Source organism: Oncorhynchus tshawytscha, linkage group LG17, assembly GCF_018296145.1.
Source record: "Oncorhynchus tshawytscha isolate Ot180627B linkage group LG17, Otsh_v2.0, whole genome shotgun sequence".
In the NCBI taxonomy this organism is placed as follows: Eukaryota; Metazoa; Chordata; class Actinopteri; order Salmoniformes; family Salmonidae; genus Oncorhynchus; species Oncorhynchus tshawytscha.
The window spans coordinates 16,972,784-16,990,056 of record NC_056445.1 but is presented as its reverse complement, the minus strand read 5'-3'; the positions used below and the strand labels follow the sequence as shown (position 1 = coordinate 16,990,056).

At 43.5% G+C, this 17,273-nt stretch overlaps 1 protein-coding gene across 20 annotated transcripts in view; it reads right to left on the bottom strand.

Moving 5' to 3' along the window:
* LOC112235803 (CUGBP Elav-like family member 2) overlaps positions 1-17,273 on the bottom strand; it is a 225,892-nt gene that overhangs the window by 77,284 nt on the left and 131,335 nt on the right. For all 20 annotated transcript variants that reach the window (XM_042300281.1, XM_042300279.1, XM_042300277.1 and 17 more), the window contains one exon: positions 4,544-4,740. In XM_042300281.1, coding sequence (XP_042156215.1) covers positions 4,544-4,740 — 197 coding nt within the window. The remainder of the gene's footprint in view (positions 1-4,543; positions 4,741-17,273) is intronic.

The following is a 17,273-nucleotide window of genomic DNA, read 5'->3' as shown; positions in this document are numbered from 1 at the left end:
AGTGAGAGACAGGGGTTGGGAGGTACATTCAGCCATAGTGGCCTGTGTTGAAGAGAGTGAGAGACAGGGGTTGGGAGGTACATTCAGCCATAGTGGCCTGTGTTGAAGAGAGTGAGAGACAGGGGTTGGGAGGTACATTCAGCCATAGTGGCCTGTGTTGAGAAGATTGGATCTTTGACTGGCAATTTCTCCTTATGTCCACTGTACCTTCAGACCAGATTAGGACACACCGCACTTTACAAATCTACCACAACTAACTGTTGAGAAACGGCTCCAAATTAAATCCTCAAAAACGCTGTTCCCTGGCTAACCTCAAACACACACAGAGTAGGCTTCCAACACTGCACATGCCAATACACACATCTCACCCCCCACCCCCCACCCCCCCCCGGCCATTATAAAATCCACCTGCAGTCGCTCACTAATTGGACTTGGGTAGACCGCTAACACAGCAAATGTCTTGTTATGGGAATCTAATTGGCTGTGCTGCTTTAGGAAAGAATTAAATAAATCAGTGTTCTGACTCCGGTCGGCCCGGTCTCTACTGAATCCATTAGAGGAGATAATTGTGTTGGGAGGCAAAGCGTTTGTCGAGCGTTACCTCAGTGTTGAGGGAGAATGCGGTTGAATTAGAATTGTAAAGGTGAATGTGTGCCATTGGAGAGCTGGATGCCCCTGGATACTACAGTGGGAAACCCCAGAGTGGATGTACATGGAGAGTGGTGATGGAGAATCAGATACTGTGAGCTATTATTATATTTCAGCGTGTGTGTTGCTGATATGAGGTGTCGTTCTTTCAGACACCATGTCCAGAGAATTGTGCAGTATATACAACCTGCTAATGAAGACATTACACCCATTTTGTGTGTCCTCCATGAGGACAGGCACAATCATTAAGATTAATGACATAGTATGCCCCCTGTCAACACACACACACACACTCACAACTGTGCCGTCTGCACCCGGCTAGACAACAGATACAAACAAACCTGGGATGCAAACTGTTGTTGAGAGAGGAGGACTGTCTTTGTTTACCCCTCTGGCCCTCTCTCCTCCCTCTCTCCTCCCTCTCTCATCCCCCTCTCTCAGTGCTAAATCAAATTCTCTCTCGCTCTCTCCACTCATCTGTTATTGACTCTTAACACATTAAAGCAACAGCAGCCAAACTAAACTGTCCATACTGCACTGGCCAGCGTCCACACAGACACACACAGCATCCATCAGATCGTCCAGTCCAGACGCAACTCACCTAGCAGCTGCCCTTCCTGCAGAATAACCATCGAAAGACAACAAGACCACTCAGATGGGAAACACTGTCTACAAACTCACTGATGTAAAATGTATTCATTGTGCCATATTTTACATGAAAAATGGAGGAAAACATTTTCTAGAAGCATCAGTAACAGTATGTGTATGGAGGAATATGTGTATCAACTGGAAATGTGTATTTACCATCAATGGATTAGAGAAGAATGGAGAGAGAGAGAGAGAGAGAGAGAGAGAGAAGGAGAGAAAATAAAATAAAACTCCACTTCACAAATCCAAATTACTCTAGTAATAGTCAAGAGAGAAGCTGTTGACCCGGCCTCTGGATCGCCAAGGGCGACGGAGCACACTCTCTCAACCATCTAACTGAGACCACTCTGAAAATATGGTCATTCATTCAAGCTAAACAGACCGGGGGGAAAGGGGCACATTTTCCTTGACACCAATGAAATGAGAATTGGCTCCAGTGCAACTGTGGAGCCGAGAGGGGCCATTGTGGCTCCACTGTGTGTGAGGGCTCTGACAAGGCCATGTCGCGCTAGAGAGTTCTTACGCAATGATGAGAAAACAACAGCGCCTAAAGCCTGGGAATATACAAGTCTAGACAGAGCTCTAATCAAACAGTCAATTTCCTGTTCAATCCAATCCTCCATTTTACAGGCCAGAGAAAGAGAGAGAGCGAGAGATGGAGAGATTGTTGAGTGTTTACAGTCTCAAGGAAGAGAGGAGAGGCTGTTTTCCCTACTTAAAGTAAAGTGTATATGAGTGACACTCTCCCACACTTTGACTCATCAACCAGAGAAATCAGAACGACTCAAGGGCTTAGCGACAGAGAAAGACAAAATGGAGGAAGAGAAGAGAGGCTGACGAGAGCAATGTTTTGGTCTCACAACGAGGAAGAGAAGTCATCCAGAGGTTAGGGACACAGACAGAGGAGGAGAAAGAGAGAGCGAGAGAGACACAAGCATGAACACACTCAAACTCAAACACATAGCGCATGACAGTGAGTTGAGGCCGAATTATTTGATTTAGGTATGTCACTGTCTCCCCTTGGCAGACTGCTGAATTGCTGTGTCAAGGCTTGTGGAAGCTTGTGACTCAGAAAGAGAGAGAGGGATGGAGAGAGAGATGAGGGAAAACAGAGAGCGAACAGAGAGATGCTGTGGGGATGGGGAGGTGAGGTAAAGCTCTTGCTCCCCTTCCATTCTTCCTTTTTATTTCTTGATTTGGTGAAGATAAATAAAATATGACAAACAGGTGTGTCTGCAGAGGCCCTTACCAAAATCTCCTCTTTCTCCATCTCCCTCTCATCCATACATCTTCCATCTGCCTACTCCCACTGTCTCCTCATGCTGCCTGTCATCACAGTGCATTCTGTTGCCTCTCTCTCTCTCTCTCTCTCTGTCTCTGTGTGTTTGATGCGTGTCTGCTAATGTGGCCGGAGTATTGTCGGCTCTGCTGCCTCTTTTGTTTTCTTTCCGAATTGTTCATCAGGAAACGGCAGATGAGATGAACATGTATATATTAATTGTGTTTTGTGTTAAAGACACAGTTTCAGAGAAATATCAGGCTGGCATTGAGGGAATGTATTAGAGGTCGACCGATTAATAGGAATGGCCGATTAATTAGGGCCGATTTCAAGTTTTCATAACAATCGGAAATCGGTATTTTTGGGCGCCGATTTCCATTTATTATTATTATGATTTTTGTACCTTTTATTTAACTAGGCAAGTCAGTTAAGAACACATTCTTATTTTCAATGACTTCCTAGGAACTGTGGGTTAACTGCAATGTTCAGGGGCAGAACGACAGATTTTCACCTTGTCAGCTCAGGGGTTCCAATCTTGCAACTGCACAGTTAACTAGTCCAACGCTCTAACCATTGCACTCCACGAGTAGCCTGCCTGTTACGCGAATGCAGTAGAAGCCAAGGTAAATTGCTAGCTAGCATTAAACTTATCTTATAAAAAACAATCAATCATAATCACTAGTTATAACTACTGATCCAGTTTAGCAGGCAATATTAACCAGGTGAAATTGTGTCATTTCTCTTGCGTTCATTGCACGCAGAGTCCGGGTATATGCAACAGTTTGGGCTGCCTGGCTCATTGCGACCTAATTTGCCAGAATTTTACATAATTATGACATACATTGAAGGTTGTGTACTGTAACAAGAATATTTATTAAGAAGACATATGGATGCCACCCGTTAGATAAAATACCGAACGGTTCCGTATTTCACTGAAATAATAAACGTTTTGTTTTTTCTAAATGATAGTTTCCGGATTCGATCATATTAATGACCAAAGGCTCGTATTTCTGTGTGTTATTATGTTATAATTAAGTCTGATTTGATAGAGCAGCCTGACTGAGCAGCAGCAGGCCCGTAATCATTCATTCAAACAGCACTTTCATGCGTTTTGCCAGCAGCTCTTCACAAGCACAGCGCTGTTTATGACTTCAAGACTATCAGCCTAATGGCTGGTTTAACCAATGTGAAATGGCTAGCTAGTTAGCTGGGTGTGCGCTAATACTGTTTCAAACGTCACTCGCTTTTAGATTTGCCCCTACCTGGTTCCAGCCCAGGTAGGGGCAAGGAGGGGGACGGAAGCTATACTGTTACACTGGCAATACTATAGTGCCTATAAGAACATCCAATAGTCAAAGGTATATGAAATACAAATAGTATAGAGAAATAGTCCTATAAATACTATATTAACTATAACCTAAAACCTCTTACCTTGGAATATTGAAGTCTCATGTTAAAAGGAACCACCAGCTTTCATATGTTCTCATGTTCTGAGCAAGGAACTTAAATGTTAGCTTTTTTACATGGCACATATTTTACATGGCACATATTACTTTCTTCTCCAACACTTTGTTTTTGCATTATTTAAACCAAATTGAACATGTTTCATTATTTATTTGAGGCTAAATTGATTTTATTGATGTTTTATATTAAGTTAAAATAAGTGTTCATTCAGTATTGTTGTAATTGTCATTATTACAAATAAACAACTTTTTTTTTAATTGGCCGATTTAATCGGTATCGGCTTTTTTGGCCATCCAATAATCGGCATCGGCGTTGAAAAATCTTAATCGGTCGACCTCTAGAATGTATCCATTGTGTACTGTACAGTATGCCTTTGTGTTTATTCCTTACTTTTGCTCTGTAGGATTACCTTAGCTGTGAGTGAGTGATTCTCCATCTTAACTTTGTTCGGCTGAGCGCTCTGGCTGTTGTGTGTGTGTGTGTGTGTGTGACTCTCTGCCATACCTTTGCTCTGTGGAGGGTTCTGGCTGCGGTCTCGGAGGATGTTGATCTGATAGACGGCGCCGTAAGGCTCAAACAGCTCCTTCAGCTCCTTCTCTGACCAGGAGCGAGGGATCTGGCCCACGAACATCTTGATGGCGTCTGGGTCGGGCTGGTCCGAATGCTCCAATGCCCCGTTCATCTTCCCGGCCGTGCCGTTACTGAAAAGAGACGACAGGGGACGCTAGGTTACACAACAGATCACAGAAGCTACATCTGACTTGACATGGAAGACATTCTCAGAAAGATGGGAAGGAGAGGTCCACTGGGGTAGCAGCTGGTTCAAGGCTGGGTTCACTGTGTAACCTGTAACCTGATAATAATAATCCCGCACCTTGAAAGTACGTCTTGGAGAACATAAATCCAAATTAGACGTCAAGATATCACCTCACCAGTTGCGAGACACTTTATAGAACAAAATCCTTCTATTAATAAATTGCATTGCGTCGGGATGGAAAAGATTCATCCATCACGCAGAGTAGGTGACTTTGACAACACATTACTCCAAAGAGAAGCCATGTGGATATATACATTCAATGATCTATTTCCACACGGTTTAAACAAGGAATTAGATTCCACCTCCTTCCTATAAAGCCACATTTAGACTGTGACACACGGTCCATATCAGATTCTGCATATCGTCTATGAGGTTGGCCACACATATTTATGAACGGCTGTGCCTGATGTCCTTCGTGGTGGGCTGTCACATTAATTGATGTGACGTATTTAGGGGAGCGGACACCTGCGGCGATTGATTGGTGAGTTGTTCTTCGTGCCCTCTCCCATCCCCTATAATTCTGTCTCTCTTTGTGTCTCTCTTTGTGACTAATATGGATACAAGTAGACCAGAGGGGCCCTGATTGGCAGATGAGGTACAACCCTGATTAGAAGCACCTGCTGCTCAACTGTTGATCATTACAAATGCTGTTCTGGATGAAAGAACATTTGACCTACACAATGAAGAACGCTGTAAAGCTGAAACGTCTGTGTGCGTTATCCCTGACGCAGTGAAACATTTAAAACCTTGAATAACGAAGTAAGCTTTACGCAACATATTCTATTAGTGAGAACCCATTATACCTCTTTGTTCAGCTCAAATTGATAAACAGCACAATCCCTAGGAAGGGGAGATCTGTACATACATTATTTTTAATCCACATAACATGATTTCAAGAAAACAGATTCCCTCTGAGCAAGTAGGCCTAGCACTCCACTTTAAAAGTAGAAGATATAAGGGGACAGCAACACCAGGGAATGTGTGGGTCTGTTTTTTTGGTTTTACTATCCTTGTAGAGGCCAGAAGTCCTGGACTGTATTATAAAACACTACATGACATGGTAACATAACACACACACACACCATACACTGTAAAGTCAGTTCATGTTTCTAAGTCTCTGTAACCTTTCATTTTTCTGCTTCTTTCTCTCTGCTCTGTAGTCAATGTTGTCACGAATCACATTCAATTGGCCTTGTGTGTGACAAATAAAAACTTGAACTCTGTAAGCTTTTTAAAAAGAGAAAATCAACACTCTGTTGCAATACCTCAGAAGAGAAATGGTGTGTGCGACTGCGCACAGAAACACACACGCACGACTCCCTGAGGGAACAATCTGGGATCACAATGGCTTGTTTTACATCTTAACGATTTCTCTAAAAACATCCGCCAGCCTCGAACAATCAGCACAGTTGCCATTGATCCCAGGGCCAGCTGCTTGAATAGGGCTAGAACGTACCAGCACACACACAGTCTCAGTCTCCACTTCAGCCTGCGGTGCCACGGAACCAGACTACAAACCCAAACTAAACAAGCTAAAGTCCATGTGCTGCTTTATCGCTCCACTTTCCCTGTTGTTATTCTCCACAGGAGAAAGGAGAGAGCATTATCTTGAGAGGCAGAAACAAAACATGCCCAAATCCCTTGCTTGGCTAGCTGACAGTCGTAACACCACTCTATAAAGCTCAGGAGGAGAGAGGGAGGAAAAGAGGGAGGGAATCAAAAAAAAGAGAAGAGAGGAAGGAGGAGGGGAATAAAACGAGAGAACGAGGGATGGAGGGAGAACATACAGACCTTTGAACACGGCCCATCCATCTCCTGCAGAAAGAGCCCAGGCGTTCGGCAGAAACGCCCAATTCTTTAAAGGACTTAAAGGACATGTCAAATAAATGACCAAGCCAGAGAACGAGGGAATGAGCAAACGAGTGCCAACGGTCCCCGCGGCAACCCCTCCACTGTAAGCTGGACGATAAATCCCAGCCACAGCGCCGAGGGGACCGGGCAGGAGTTACGGCCCCAATGAACACCAAGCGTTACGCCAACGTTCACACTCATAAAGCAGAGCGTTGCTTGAACGTTAGACATTTAAAAACGGGAGATGAACGGCTCCCCTGGCACACAGCCATGACACCTTCAGTATATCCATCCCAAAACACCCCAGGCTGGAAGCACAACAACAACCCACTAACACACTCTGTGTAAAAAGGCTTGTTAGTGTGTGTGTGTGTGTGTGCGTGTGTGTGAAAGAGAGTGAGAGACAATTCCTCATTGTGTGGTTGTTTGAGGCCTGGGAGAGAGAATTAGTCTATAAGGATAAGGCACAATGCCCTTTTGCACCATTCACCCTGCCCATCACAGCCCCTACTGCCAACATGCCCCATTACACAGCCATGCACGGACATACAGCTCTATGAATGCTCATAAAGCGTCATGATCTGTTATAAGATGCATACTGCGTGACCGTGTACAGTTGAAGTCGGAAGTTTACAAACACCTAATCCAACTACATTTAAACTCAGTTTTTCACTGATTCCTGAAATTTTATCCTAGTAAAAATTCCTTATTTTTAGGTCAGTTAGGATTACCACTTTATTTTAATAATGTGAAATGTCAGAATAATAGTAGAATGATTGATTAAATTCTGCTTTTATTTCTTTCATCACATTCCCAGTGGGTCAGAAGTTTACACATACTCAATTAATATTTACTAGCATTGCCTTTAAATTGTTTAACTTGGATCAAACATTTTGGGTAGCCTTCCACAAGCTACCCACAATAAGTTGGGTGAATTTTGGCCCATTCCTCCTGACAGAGCTGGTGTAACTGAGTCAGGTTTGTAGGCCTCCTTGCTCGCACACGCTTTTTCAGTTCTGCCCACAAATTTTCTATAGGATTGAGGTCAGGGCTTTGTGATGACCACTCCAATACCTTGACTTTGTTGTCCTTAAGCCATTTCGCACAACTTTGGAAGTATGCTTAGGGTCATCGTCCATTTGGAAGACCCATTTGCGACCAAGGTTTAAATTCCTGACTGATGTCTTGAAATGTTGCTTCAATATATCCACTTAATTTTCCTATGCATAATGCCATCTATTTTGTGATGTGCACCAGTCCCTCCTGCAGCAAAGCACCCCCACAACATGATGCTGCCACCCCCATGCTTCACGGTTGGGATGGTGTTCTTCGGCTTTTTCCGCCAAACTAAACGATAGTCAAATGGCCAAACAGTTCTATTTTTGTTTCATCAGACCAGAGGACATTTCTCCAAAAAGTACAATCTTTGTCCCCATGTGCAGTTACAAAACGTAGTCTGGCTTTTTTATGGAGATTTTGGAGCAGTGGCTTCTTCCTTGCTGTCAATTTAGGACTAGTTTTACTGTGGATATAGATACTTTCGTACCCGTTTCCTCCAGTATCTTCACAAGGTCCTTTCTGTTCTGGGATTGACTTGCACTTTTCGCACCAAAGTGCGTTCATCTATAGGGAGCGATATGGCGGCTGCGTGGTCCCATGGTGTTTATACTTGCAAACTATTGTTAGTACAGATGAACGTGGTACCTTCAGGCATTTGGGTATTGCTCCCAAGGATGAACAAGACTTGAGGAGGTCAACAATTTTTTTATTTTCTGAGGTCTTGGCTGATTTCTTTTGATTTTCCCATGATGTCAAGCAAAGAGGTACTGGGTTTGAAGGTAGACCCTGAAATACATCCACAGGTACACCTCCAATTGACTCAAATTTTCCAAGCTGTTTAAAGGCACAGTCAACTTAGTGTATGTGAACATCTGACCCACTGGAATTGTGAAATAATCTGTCTGTAAACCATTTTTGGATAAAGGACTTGTGTCATGCACAAAGTAGATGTCCTAACCGACTTGCCAAACTATAGTTTGCTAACAATACATTTGTGGAGTGGTTGAAAAACGAGTTTTAATGACTCCAACCTAAGTGTATGTAAACTTCCGACTTCAACCTTAGGTCTTTGGTCTCTGTGGGTTTGTGATGGCTGTGAGAAAGTGACTCTGTTCAGTATAAAGGAATTATCTTCTCTCCCCTTCACCCCTGCAGCCCTTCACCTCTGCAGCCCTTCACCTCTGCAGCCCTTCACCCCTGCAGCCCTTCACCTCTGCAGCCCTTCACCCCTGCAGCCCTTCACCCCTGCAGCCCTTCACCCCTGCAGCCCTTCACCTCTGCAGCCCTTCACCTCTGCAGCCCTTCACCCCTGCAGCCCTTCACCCCTGCAGCCCTTCACCCCTGCAGCCCTTCACCCCTGCAGCCCTTCAGCCCTTCACCCCTGCAGCCCTTCAGCAGCCCTTCACCCCTGCAGCCCTTCACCCCTGCAGCCCTTCAGCCCTTCACCCCTGCAGCCCTTCAGCCCTTCACACCTGCAGCCCTTCACCCCTGCAGCCCTTCACCCCTGCAGCCCTTCACCCCTGCAGCCCTTCACCCCTGCAGCCCTGGCTTACAAGGTGTTATTGCAGTCAGTGTGTGAGTGAACCTGAAACAGCAGGAGTGTGTCCCGGGGCACAGATTAAGTCATTGAGTGGATCAACTCCTGCCATAGCCTCTCCTTCTCTCCCCCCTCCCCCCCTCTCAATTTGAGCCAATTGTCTGCCTTAATGGCTTAACTATTGCTTCCATCACTCCAGTCTCCTTTGCAGCACAGGGCCGTGACTGAAGGGTGATCTACAGTCTTAGCCAAGGTGTGTGTGTGTGCGTGTGCGTGTGTGTGTGTGTGTGTGCATTCCTTGGCAGGGAACGTTAGGAGACTTTCCCACTCTCCATAAAGTAGAGCAGCTGAGTGATCCGGTGTGTGTGTGTGCCTCCGTCTCAACTGCACTATGGGTTTAACACAAGAGAGAAAGTTCAACTTTCCCAGCAGTGGCAGGAAGATAGCTGAGCTGGCTCTGAACCAGAGAAGCATCGATGAGAGAGACTAACATGAATGCTATTCACACCTCAGATCTGCACCATTAGGGATATAGATCAGTATGTTATTGGATGCAGGTAGCATATACAAAGCTAACATTCTATGTGAGGATGTGTTTGCCAATAATAGTGTTGTCTGGAGTTCTTTTTTCAGCAGGAAAGACCACCGATAACCTTTTATGTTATTTTTATTTTACCTTTATTTAACTAGGCAAGTCAGTTAAGAACAAATTCTTATTTTCAATGACGGCCTAGGAACAGTGGGTTAACTGCCTGTTCAGGGGCAGAACGACAGATTTGTACCTTGTCAGCTCGGGGGTTTGAACTTGCAACCTTCAGGTTACTAGTCTAACGCTCTAACCACTAGGCTAACCTTACACAACAATATTACATACAGGGAGAGGAGTTTCTGACCTGACTGGGAAAAACCTAGGCTCTAGTTCCTAGGTATTCCTAGTGAGTCCTGTACACAGTAGGAGGGTCTCAGTCACATCAATGCAGGGAGGAGAGTGGCAGACGCCCATGGGAGAGAGAGAAACAGGCAGACAGAGAAAGAGACAGAGTGAGAGATGGATGCAGGTGAGTGGGGCCAGCAGTAAGCACAGCTTTGAGCACAGCATGGCCTCTCGTATTCGCTGACACACACACACACACACACACACACACACACACACACACACACACACACACACACACACACACACACACACACACACACCCTCCACTGTGGTGTGGGATGGATGAGATTTGGGGAAAGTTGCTCTGGTAAACCCTGCTGTTCTTTCCCTCCGTTTTCATTTCCACTTGGACACACACTCGTACACACAGACCGACACACACACTCAAACATCTCTCCAACACATGCTCCTCCGTTCCTCTCCTCGACATCAGTGGAGTTCTCCCATGGCTCCTCTGACACCAGTCATCGGAACATGGAGGTGGTGTAACTGTCCCACATGGGAATTTATCTGGTAGACAACAACAGGGAGAAACAGCAGTTCCCCTCTAAGGGCTGTGGACCAAAGTCAGCTCAGACCAAATGCTTACGACTACAACTCCTACTGCTACAGCTAATAAACTCCTACTGCTACAGCTAATAAACTCCTACTGCTACAGCTAATAAACTCCTACTGCTACAGCTATAAAACTCCTCACTGTATATAGACTTTTTTGTTTTCTTTTGATCTACTGTATTATTGACTGTATGTTTTGTTTATTCCATGTGTAACTCTGTGTTGTTGAATGTGTTGAATTGCTACGCTTTATCTTGGCCAGGTCGCAGTTGCAAATGAGAACTTGTTCTCAACTAGCCTACCTGGTTATTAAATAAAGGTGAAATAAAAAATAAAACTCCTGTCACGCCCTGGTCTAAGTATTTTGTGTTTTTCTTCATGTATTGGGTCAGGCCAGGGTGTGGCATGGGGTTTTTGTATTGTGGTGTGTTTTGTCAAATCAAATCAAATCCAATTTTATTTGTCACATACACATGGTTAGCAGATGTTAATGCGAGTGTAGCGAAATGCTTGTGCTTCTAGTTCCGACAATGCAGTAGATGCATAGGCAAGATACAGTAGATGGTATCGAGTACAGTATATACAAATGAGATGAGTATGTAAACAAAGTGGCATAGTTAAAGTGGCTAGTGATACATGTATTACATAAAGATGCAGTAGATGATATAGAGTACAGTATATACGTATGCATATGAGATGAATAATGTAGGGTAAGTAACATTATATAAGGTAGCATTGTTTAAAGTGGCTAGTGATATATTTACATCATTTCCCATCAATTCCCATTATTAAAGTGGCTGGAGTTGAGTCAGTGTCAGTGTCAGTGTGTTGGCAGCAGCCACTCAATGTTAGTTGTGGCTGTTTAACAGTCTGATGGCCTTGAGATAGGAGCTGTTTTTCAGTCTCTCGGTCCCAGCTTTGATGCACCTGTACTGACCTCGCCTTCTGGATGATAGCGGGGTGAACAGGCAGTGGCTCGGGTGGTTGATGTCCTTGATGATCTTTATGGCCTTCCTGTAACATTGGGTGGTGTAGGTGTCCTGGAGGGCAGGTAGTTTGCCCCCGGTGATGCGTTGTGCAGACCTCACTACCCTCTGGAGAGCCTTATGGTTGAGGGCGGAGCAGTTGCCGTACCAGGCGGTGATACAGCCCGCCAGGATGCTCTCGATTGTGCATCTGTAGAAGTTTGTGAGTGCTTTTGGTGACAAGCCGAATTTCTTCAGCCCCCTGAGGTTGAAGAGGCGCTGCTGCGCCTTCTTCACGATGCTGTCTGTGTGAGTGGACCAATTCAGTTTGTCTGTGATGTGTATGCCGAGGAACTTAAAACTTGCTACCCTCTCCACTACTGTTCCATCGATGTGGATAGGGGGGTGTTCCCTCTGCTGTTTCCTGAAGTCCACAATCATCTCCCTAGTTTTGTTGACGTTGAGTGTGAGGTTATTTTCCTGACACCACACTCCGAGGGCCCTCACCTCCTCCCTGTAGGCTGTCTCGTCGTTGTTGGTAATCAAGCCTACCACTGTTGTGTCGTCCGCAAACTTGATGATTGAGTTGGAGGCGTGCGTGGCCACGCAGTCGTGGGTGAACATGGAGTACAGGAGAGGGCTCAGAACGCACCCTTGTGGGGCCCCAGTGTTGAGGATCAGCGGGGAGGAGATGTTGTTGCCTACCCTCACCACCTGGGGGCGGCCCGTCAGGAAGTCCAGTACCCAGTTGCACAGGGCGGGGTCGAGACCCAGGGTCTCGAGCTTGATGACGAGCTTGGAGGGTACTATGGTGTTGAATGCCGAGCTGTAGTCGATGAACAGCATTCTCACATAGGTATTCCTCTTGTCCAGATGGGTTAGGGCAGTGTGCAGTTTGTTTGAGATTTTGTTTGGGTTTTGGTGTGTATGTATTGGGATTGTAGCTAGTGGGGTTATCTAGCAAAGTCTATGGCTGTCTGGAGTGGTTCTCAATCAGAGGCAGGTGTTTATCGTTGTCTCTGATTGGGAACCATATTTAGGCAGCCATATTCTTTGAGATTGTCGTGGGTGATTGTCCTTAGTGTCGTTGTTCCTATCTCTTTATTTATTTACACAAGTATAGGCTGTTTCGGTTTTCGTTACATTCTTTGTTTTGTAGTGTTTTGTGATTATTCGTGTTTCACGTTGTTCATTAAACATGGATCGCAATCTACACGCTGCATTTTGGTCTGACTATCCTTCACACCTAGAAAACCGTAACAACTCCTACTACTACTACAGCTACAAAAAGCCTACTGCTACTACTACAGCTATAAAACTCCTCCTACTACTACAAAACGCCTACTGCTACTACTACAGCTATAAAACTCCTCCTACTACTACAGCCATAAAACTCCTCCTACTACTACAGCTATACAACTCTTCCTACTACAGCTATAAAACTCCTCCTATTACTACAGCTACAAAACGCCTACTGCTACTACTACAGCTATAAAACTCCTCCTACTACTACAATACGCCTACTGCTACTACTACAGCTATAAAACCCCTCCTACTACTACAGCTATAAAACTCCTCCTACTACTACAGCTATACAACTCCTCCTACTACTACAGCTATACAACTCCTCCTACAACTACAGCTATAAAACTCCTACTACTACTACAGCTATAAAACTCCTCCTACTACTACAACTATAAAACTCCTACTACTACAGCTATAAAACTCCTCCTACTACTACTATTACTACAGCTATAAAACTCCTACTACTACAGCTATAAAACTCCTACTACTACTACAGCTATAAAACTCCTCCTACTACTACTACAGCTATACAACTCCTATTGCTACTACTACAATACGCCTACTGCTACTACTACAGCTATAAAACTCCTCCTACTACTACAGCTATAAAACTCCTCCTACTACTACAGCTATACAACTCCTCCTACTACTACAGCTATACAACTCCTACTACTACTACAGCTATAAAACTCCTCCTCCTACTACAGCTATAAAACTCCTACTACTACTACTATTACTACAGCTATACAACTACTCCTACTATTACAGCTATAAAACTTCTACTACTACTACTACAGCTATAAAACTCCTACTACTACAGCTATACAACTCCTCCTCCTACTACAGCTATACAACACCCCCTACTACTACAACTATAAAACTCCTCCTACTACTACAGCTATAAAACTCCTACTACTATAGCTATAAAACTCATCCTATTACTACAGCTATAAAAATCCTACTACTACTACTATTACTACAGCTATACAACTACTCCTACTACTACTACTACTACATCTATAAAACTCCTACTACTACTACAGCTATACAACTCCTCCTACTACTACAACTATAAAACTCCTACTACTACAGCTATAAAACTCCTCCTCCTACTACTACTACTACAGCTATAAAACTCCTACTACTACTACAGCTATAAAACTCCTCCTACTACTACAACTATAAAACTCCTACTACTACAGCTATAAAACTCCTCCTACTACTACTATTACTACAGCTATAAAACTCCTACTACTACAGCTATAAAACTCCTACTACTACTACAGCTATAAAACTCCTCCTACTACTACTACAGCTATACAACTCCTATTGCTACTACTACAATACGCCTACTGCTACTACTACAGCTATAAAACTCCTCCTACTACTACAGCTATAAAACTCCTCCTACTACTACAGCTATACAACTCCTCCTACTACTACAGCTAAAACTCCTACTACTACTACAGCTATAAAACTCCTCCTCCTACTACAGCTATAAAACTCCTACTACTACTACTATTACTACAGCTATACAACTACTCCTACTATTACAGCTATAAAACTTCTACTACTACTACTACAGCTATAAAACTCCTACTACTACAGCTATACAACTCCTCCTCCTACTACAGCTACAACTCCCCTACTACTACAACTATAAAACTCCTCCTACTACTACAGCTATAAAACTCCTACTACTATAGCTATAAAACTCATCCTATTACTACAGCTATAAAAATCCTACTACTACTACTATTACTACAGCTATACAACTACTCCTACTACTACTACTACTACATCTATAAAACTCCTACTACTACTACAGCTATACAACTCCTCCTACTACTACAGCTATAAAACTCCTCCTACTACTACAGCTATAAAACTCCTACTACTACAGCTATAAAACTCCTCCTACTACTACAGCTATAAGACTTCTACTACTACAGCTATAAAACTCCTCCTACTACAGCTATAAAACTCCTACTACTACTACAGCTATAAAACTCCTACTACTACTACAGCTATAAAACTCCTCCTACTACAGCTATAAAACTCCTACTACAGCTATAAAACTCCTACTACTACTACAGCTATAAAACTCCTACTACTACTACAGCTATAAAACTCCTACTACTACAGATATACAACTACTACTACTACAGCTATAAAACTACTACTACCACAGCTATAAAACTACTACTACTACAGCTATAAAACTCCTACTACTACAGCTATAAAACTCCTACTACTATTACAGCTATAAAACTACTACTACTACTACTACAGCTATAAAACTCCTACTACTACTACTACAGCTATAAAACTCCTTACTACTATTACAGCTATAAAACTACTACTACTACTACTACAGCTATAAAACTACTACTACTACAGCTATAAAACTCCTACTACTACTACAGCTATAAAACTTCTACTACTACTACAGCTATAAAACTCCTACTACTACAGCTATAAAACTCCTATTGCTACTACTACAGCTATAAAACTCCTACTACTACTACTACTACTACTACTACTACAAAGCTCTACTCCTAGAAATCTAGGAGCTGTCAGAAACCCTTACAACTCCTATACAGCCCATGCCGATATGCCCTAGAGTAGACCACACTTATCAAGGGTCATGGAAATGCCACCTAACTCCTTTATTGACAAGTATTAGAATGCTTGAATTAGTGTGCTTAGTTTGACTCAGAAAATGTAGGCTAATAAGTAGGCCCTTAATGGACTGATCCAACAATAAAACAAGTCAATAAAGCATCTTCTATAATGGGAACAAGATTTCAGGAGCCGCGGTTGAACATGGAAAGGTATTCTGTGGTGCATTCTGGTTTATTGAGACATTGCAATGCAGTGAAGATCACCTCCCACGACTGGTGTGTACAGGAAGAAAAGACACAGGCAGGAGAGAAACGTTATGGGAATGCACAGACAGAGTACTGATTAGCACGTACACTCTGTCTGTCTATCTGTCTAAGGAAGAGAAGTTGCTGAATATATCCTCAGCATTGCTCATCGCTGTCGCCCACACACAGCCTGTATACTTCAGACTGAACAGCCTTGAGAAATCACCAACCTGAGAAACATATTCACTCAAATAGCAGTTCCAGCCTAATAGAACTGTCATAAGCCCCTTCCCGGGCTCCAAGAGTACATCTCAATAGGTTTCAAACTGCTTCATAGTCTCTCTCATTACTTCCTGTCCCACTGCTCTGAATGATTTCTATATGAATGGTGCTTTAAGCACATTCAAACTTTTGACGGCTCGGGTTTTAAAGCCTAAATGTGTGTGTGTGTCAGGAGGGGGGTGTTGAATCTACATACACAGCTATTACTTCAGGCCTGCAAACCTCAGATTAGGGAGGTCTAAACCACAGAGTCAGGATTGGCCAAATCCCAGCAACACCAAAGTGACTCTGTAATGTCTAACATCCTCCTCCCTATTTTCCTCCGCCCCTCCCCATCCCGTCCCGCTCTCTCCCCCAAACCCTGTTACCATAGGAACAGCCAGAGCAGAGGGAGTGGTTGTGACCATGGCGCTGGTGGTTCACTGAACCCTGAACGTGTCACCACACACACACACACACACACACACACACACACACACACACACACACACACACAATGCATGTTTGGGATCAGTGTGTGAGTCTCTTTCCCCCCTTCTCTTTCCTGTCTTTCCTTCTCCATCTACATTGAACAGTGTAAGACACATACTCCTTCATGCCATGAACCCTCTGTGTGAAATCATATTTGTAAAGGATGTAAAGGGTGAAAAGTCTTATTCATTCACATGAAATCATTGATATAATGTATCTGATACTCAAGATTTTGATGATGCAAAAAAATAAATGGTGGTGAAGCGACCCTGAGATATTTTAAGTGCCCTGACTAATTTCTTGCCAATTGAAAAGATGGGTTTTTCATGCTAGCAGTCATGTCTGCATGTCTCAGTCACACAGTAGCAGCATAACTTGCGAACTACAACAAGATAATAGATTTCTGGCATTCAGTTTCCATTTTTAAAAGCATTTAGTCTTATTCACTGTTAAATGAACCTTGCATTGTTATACATAGATTACAAAGACTTTTGATACCGAATATCAATATTGTTCAAGATGATCAACAGTAACTGTCACGACTTCCGCCGACGGCCCTTCTCCTTGTTCGGGTGGTGTTCTGGG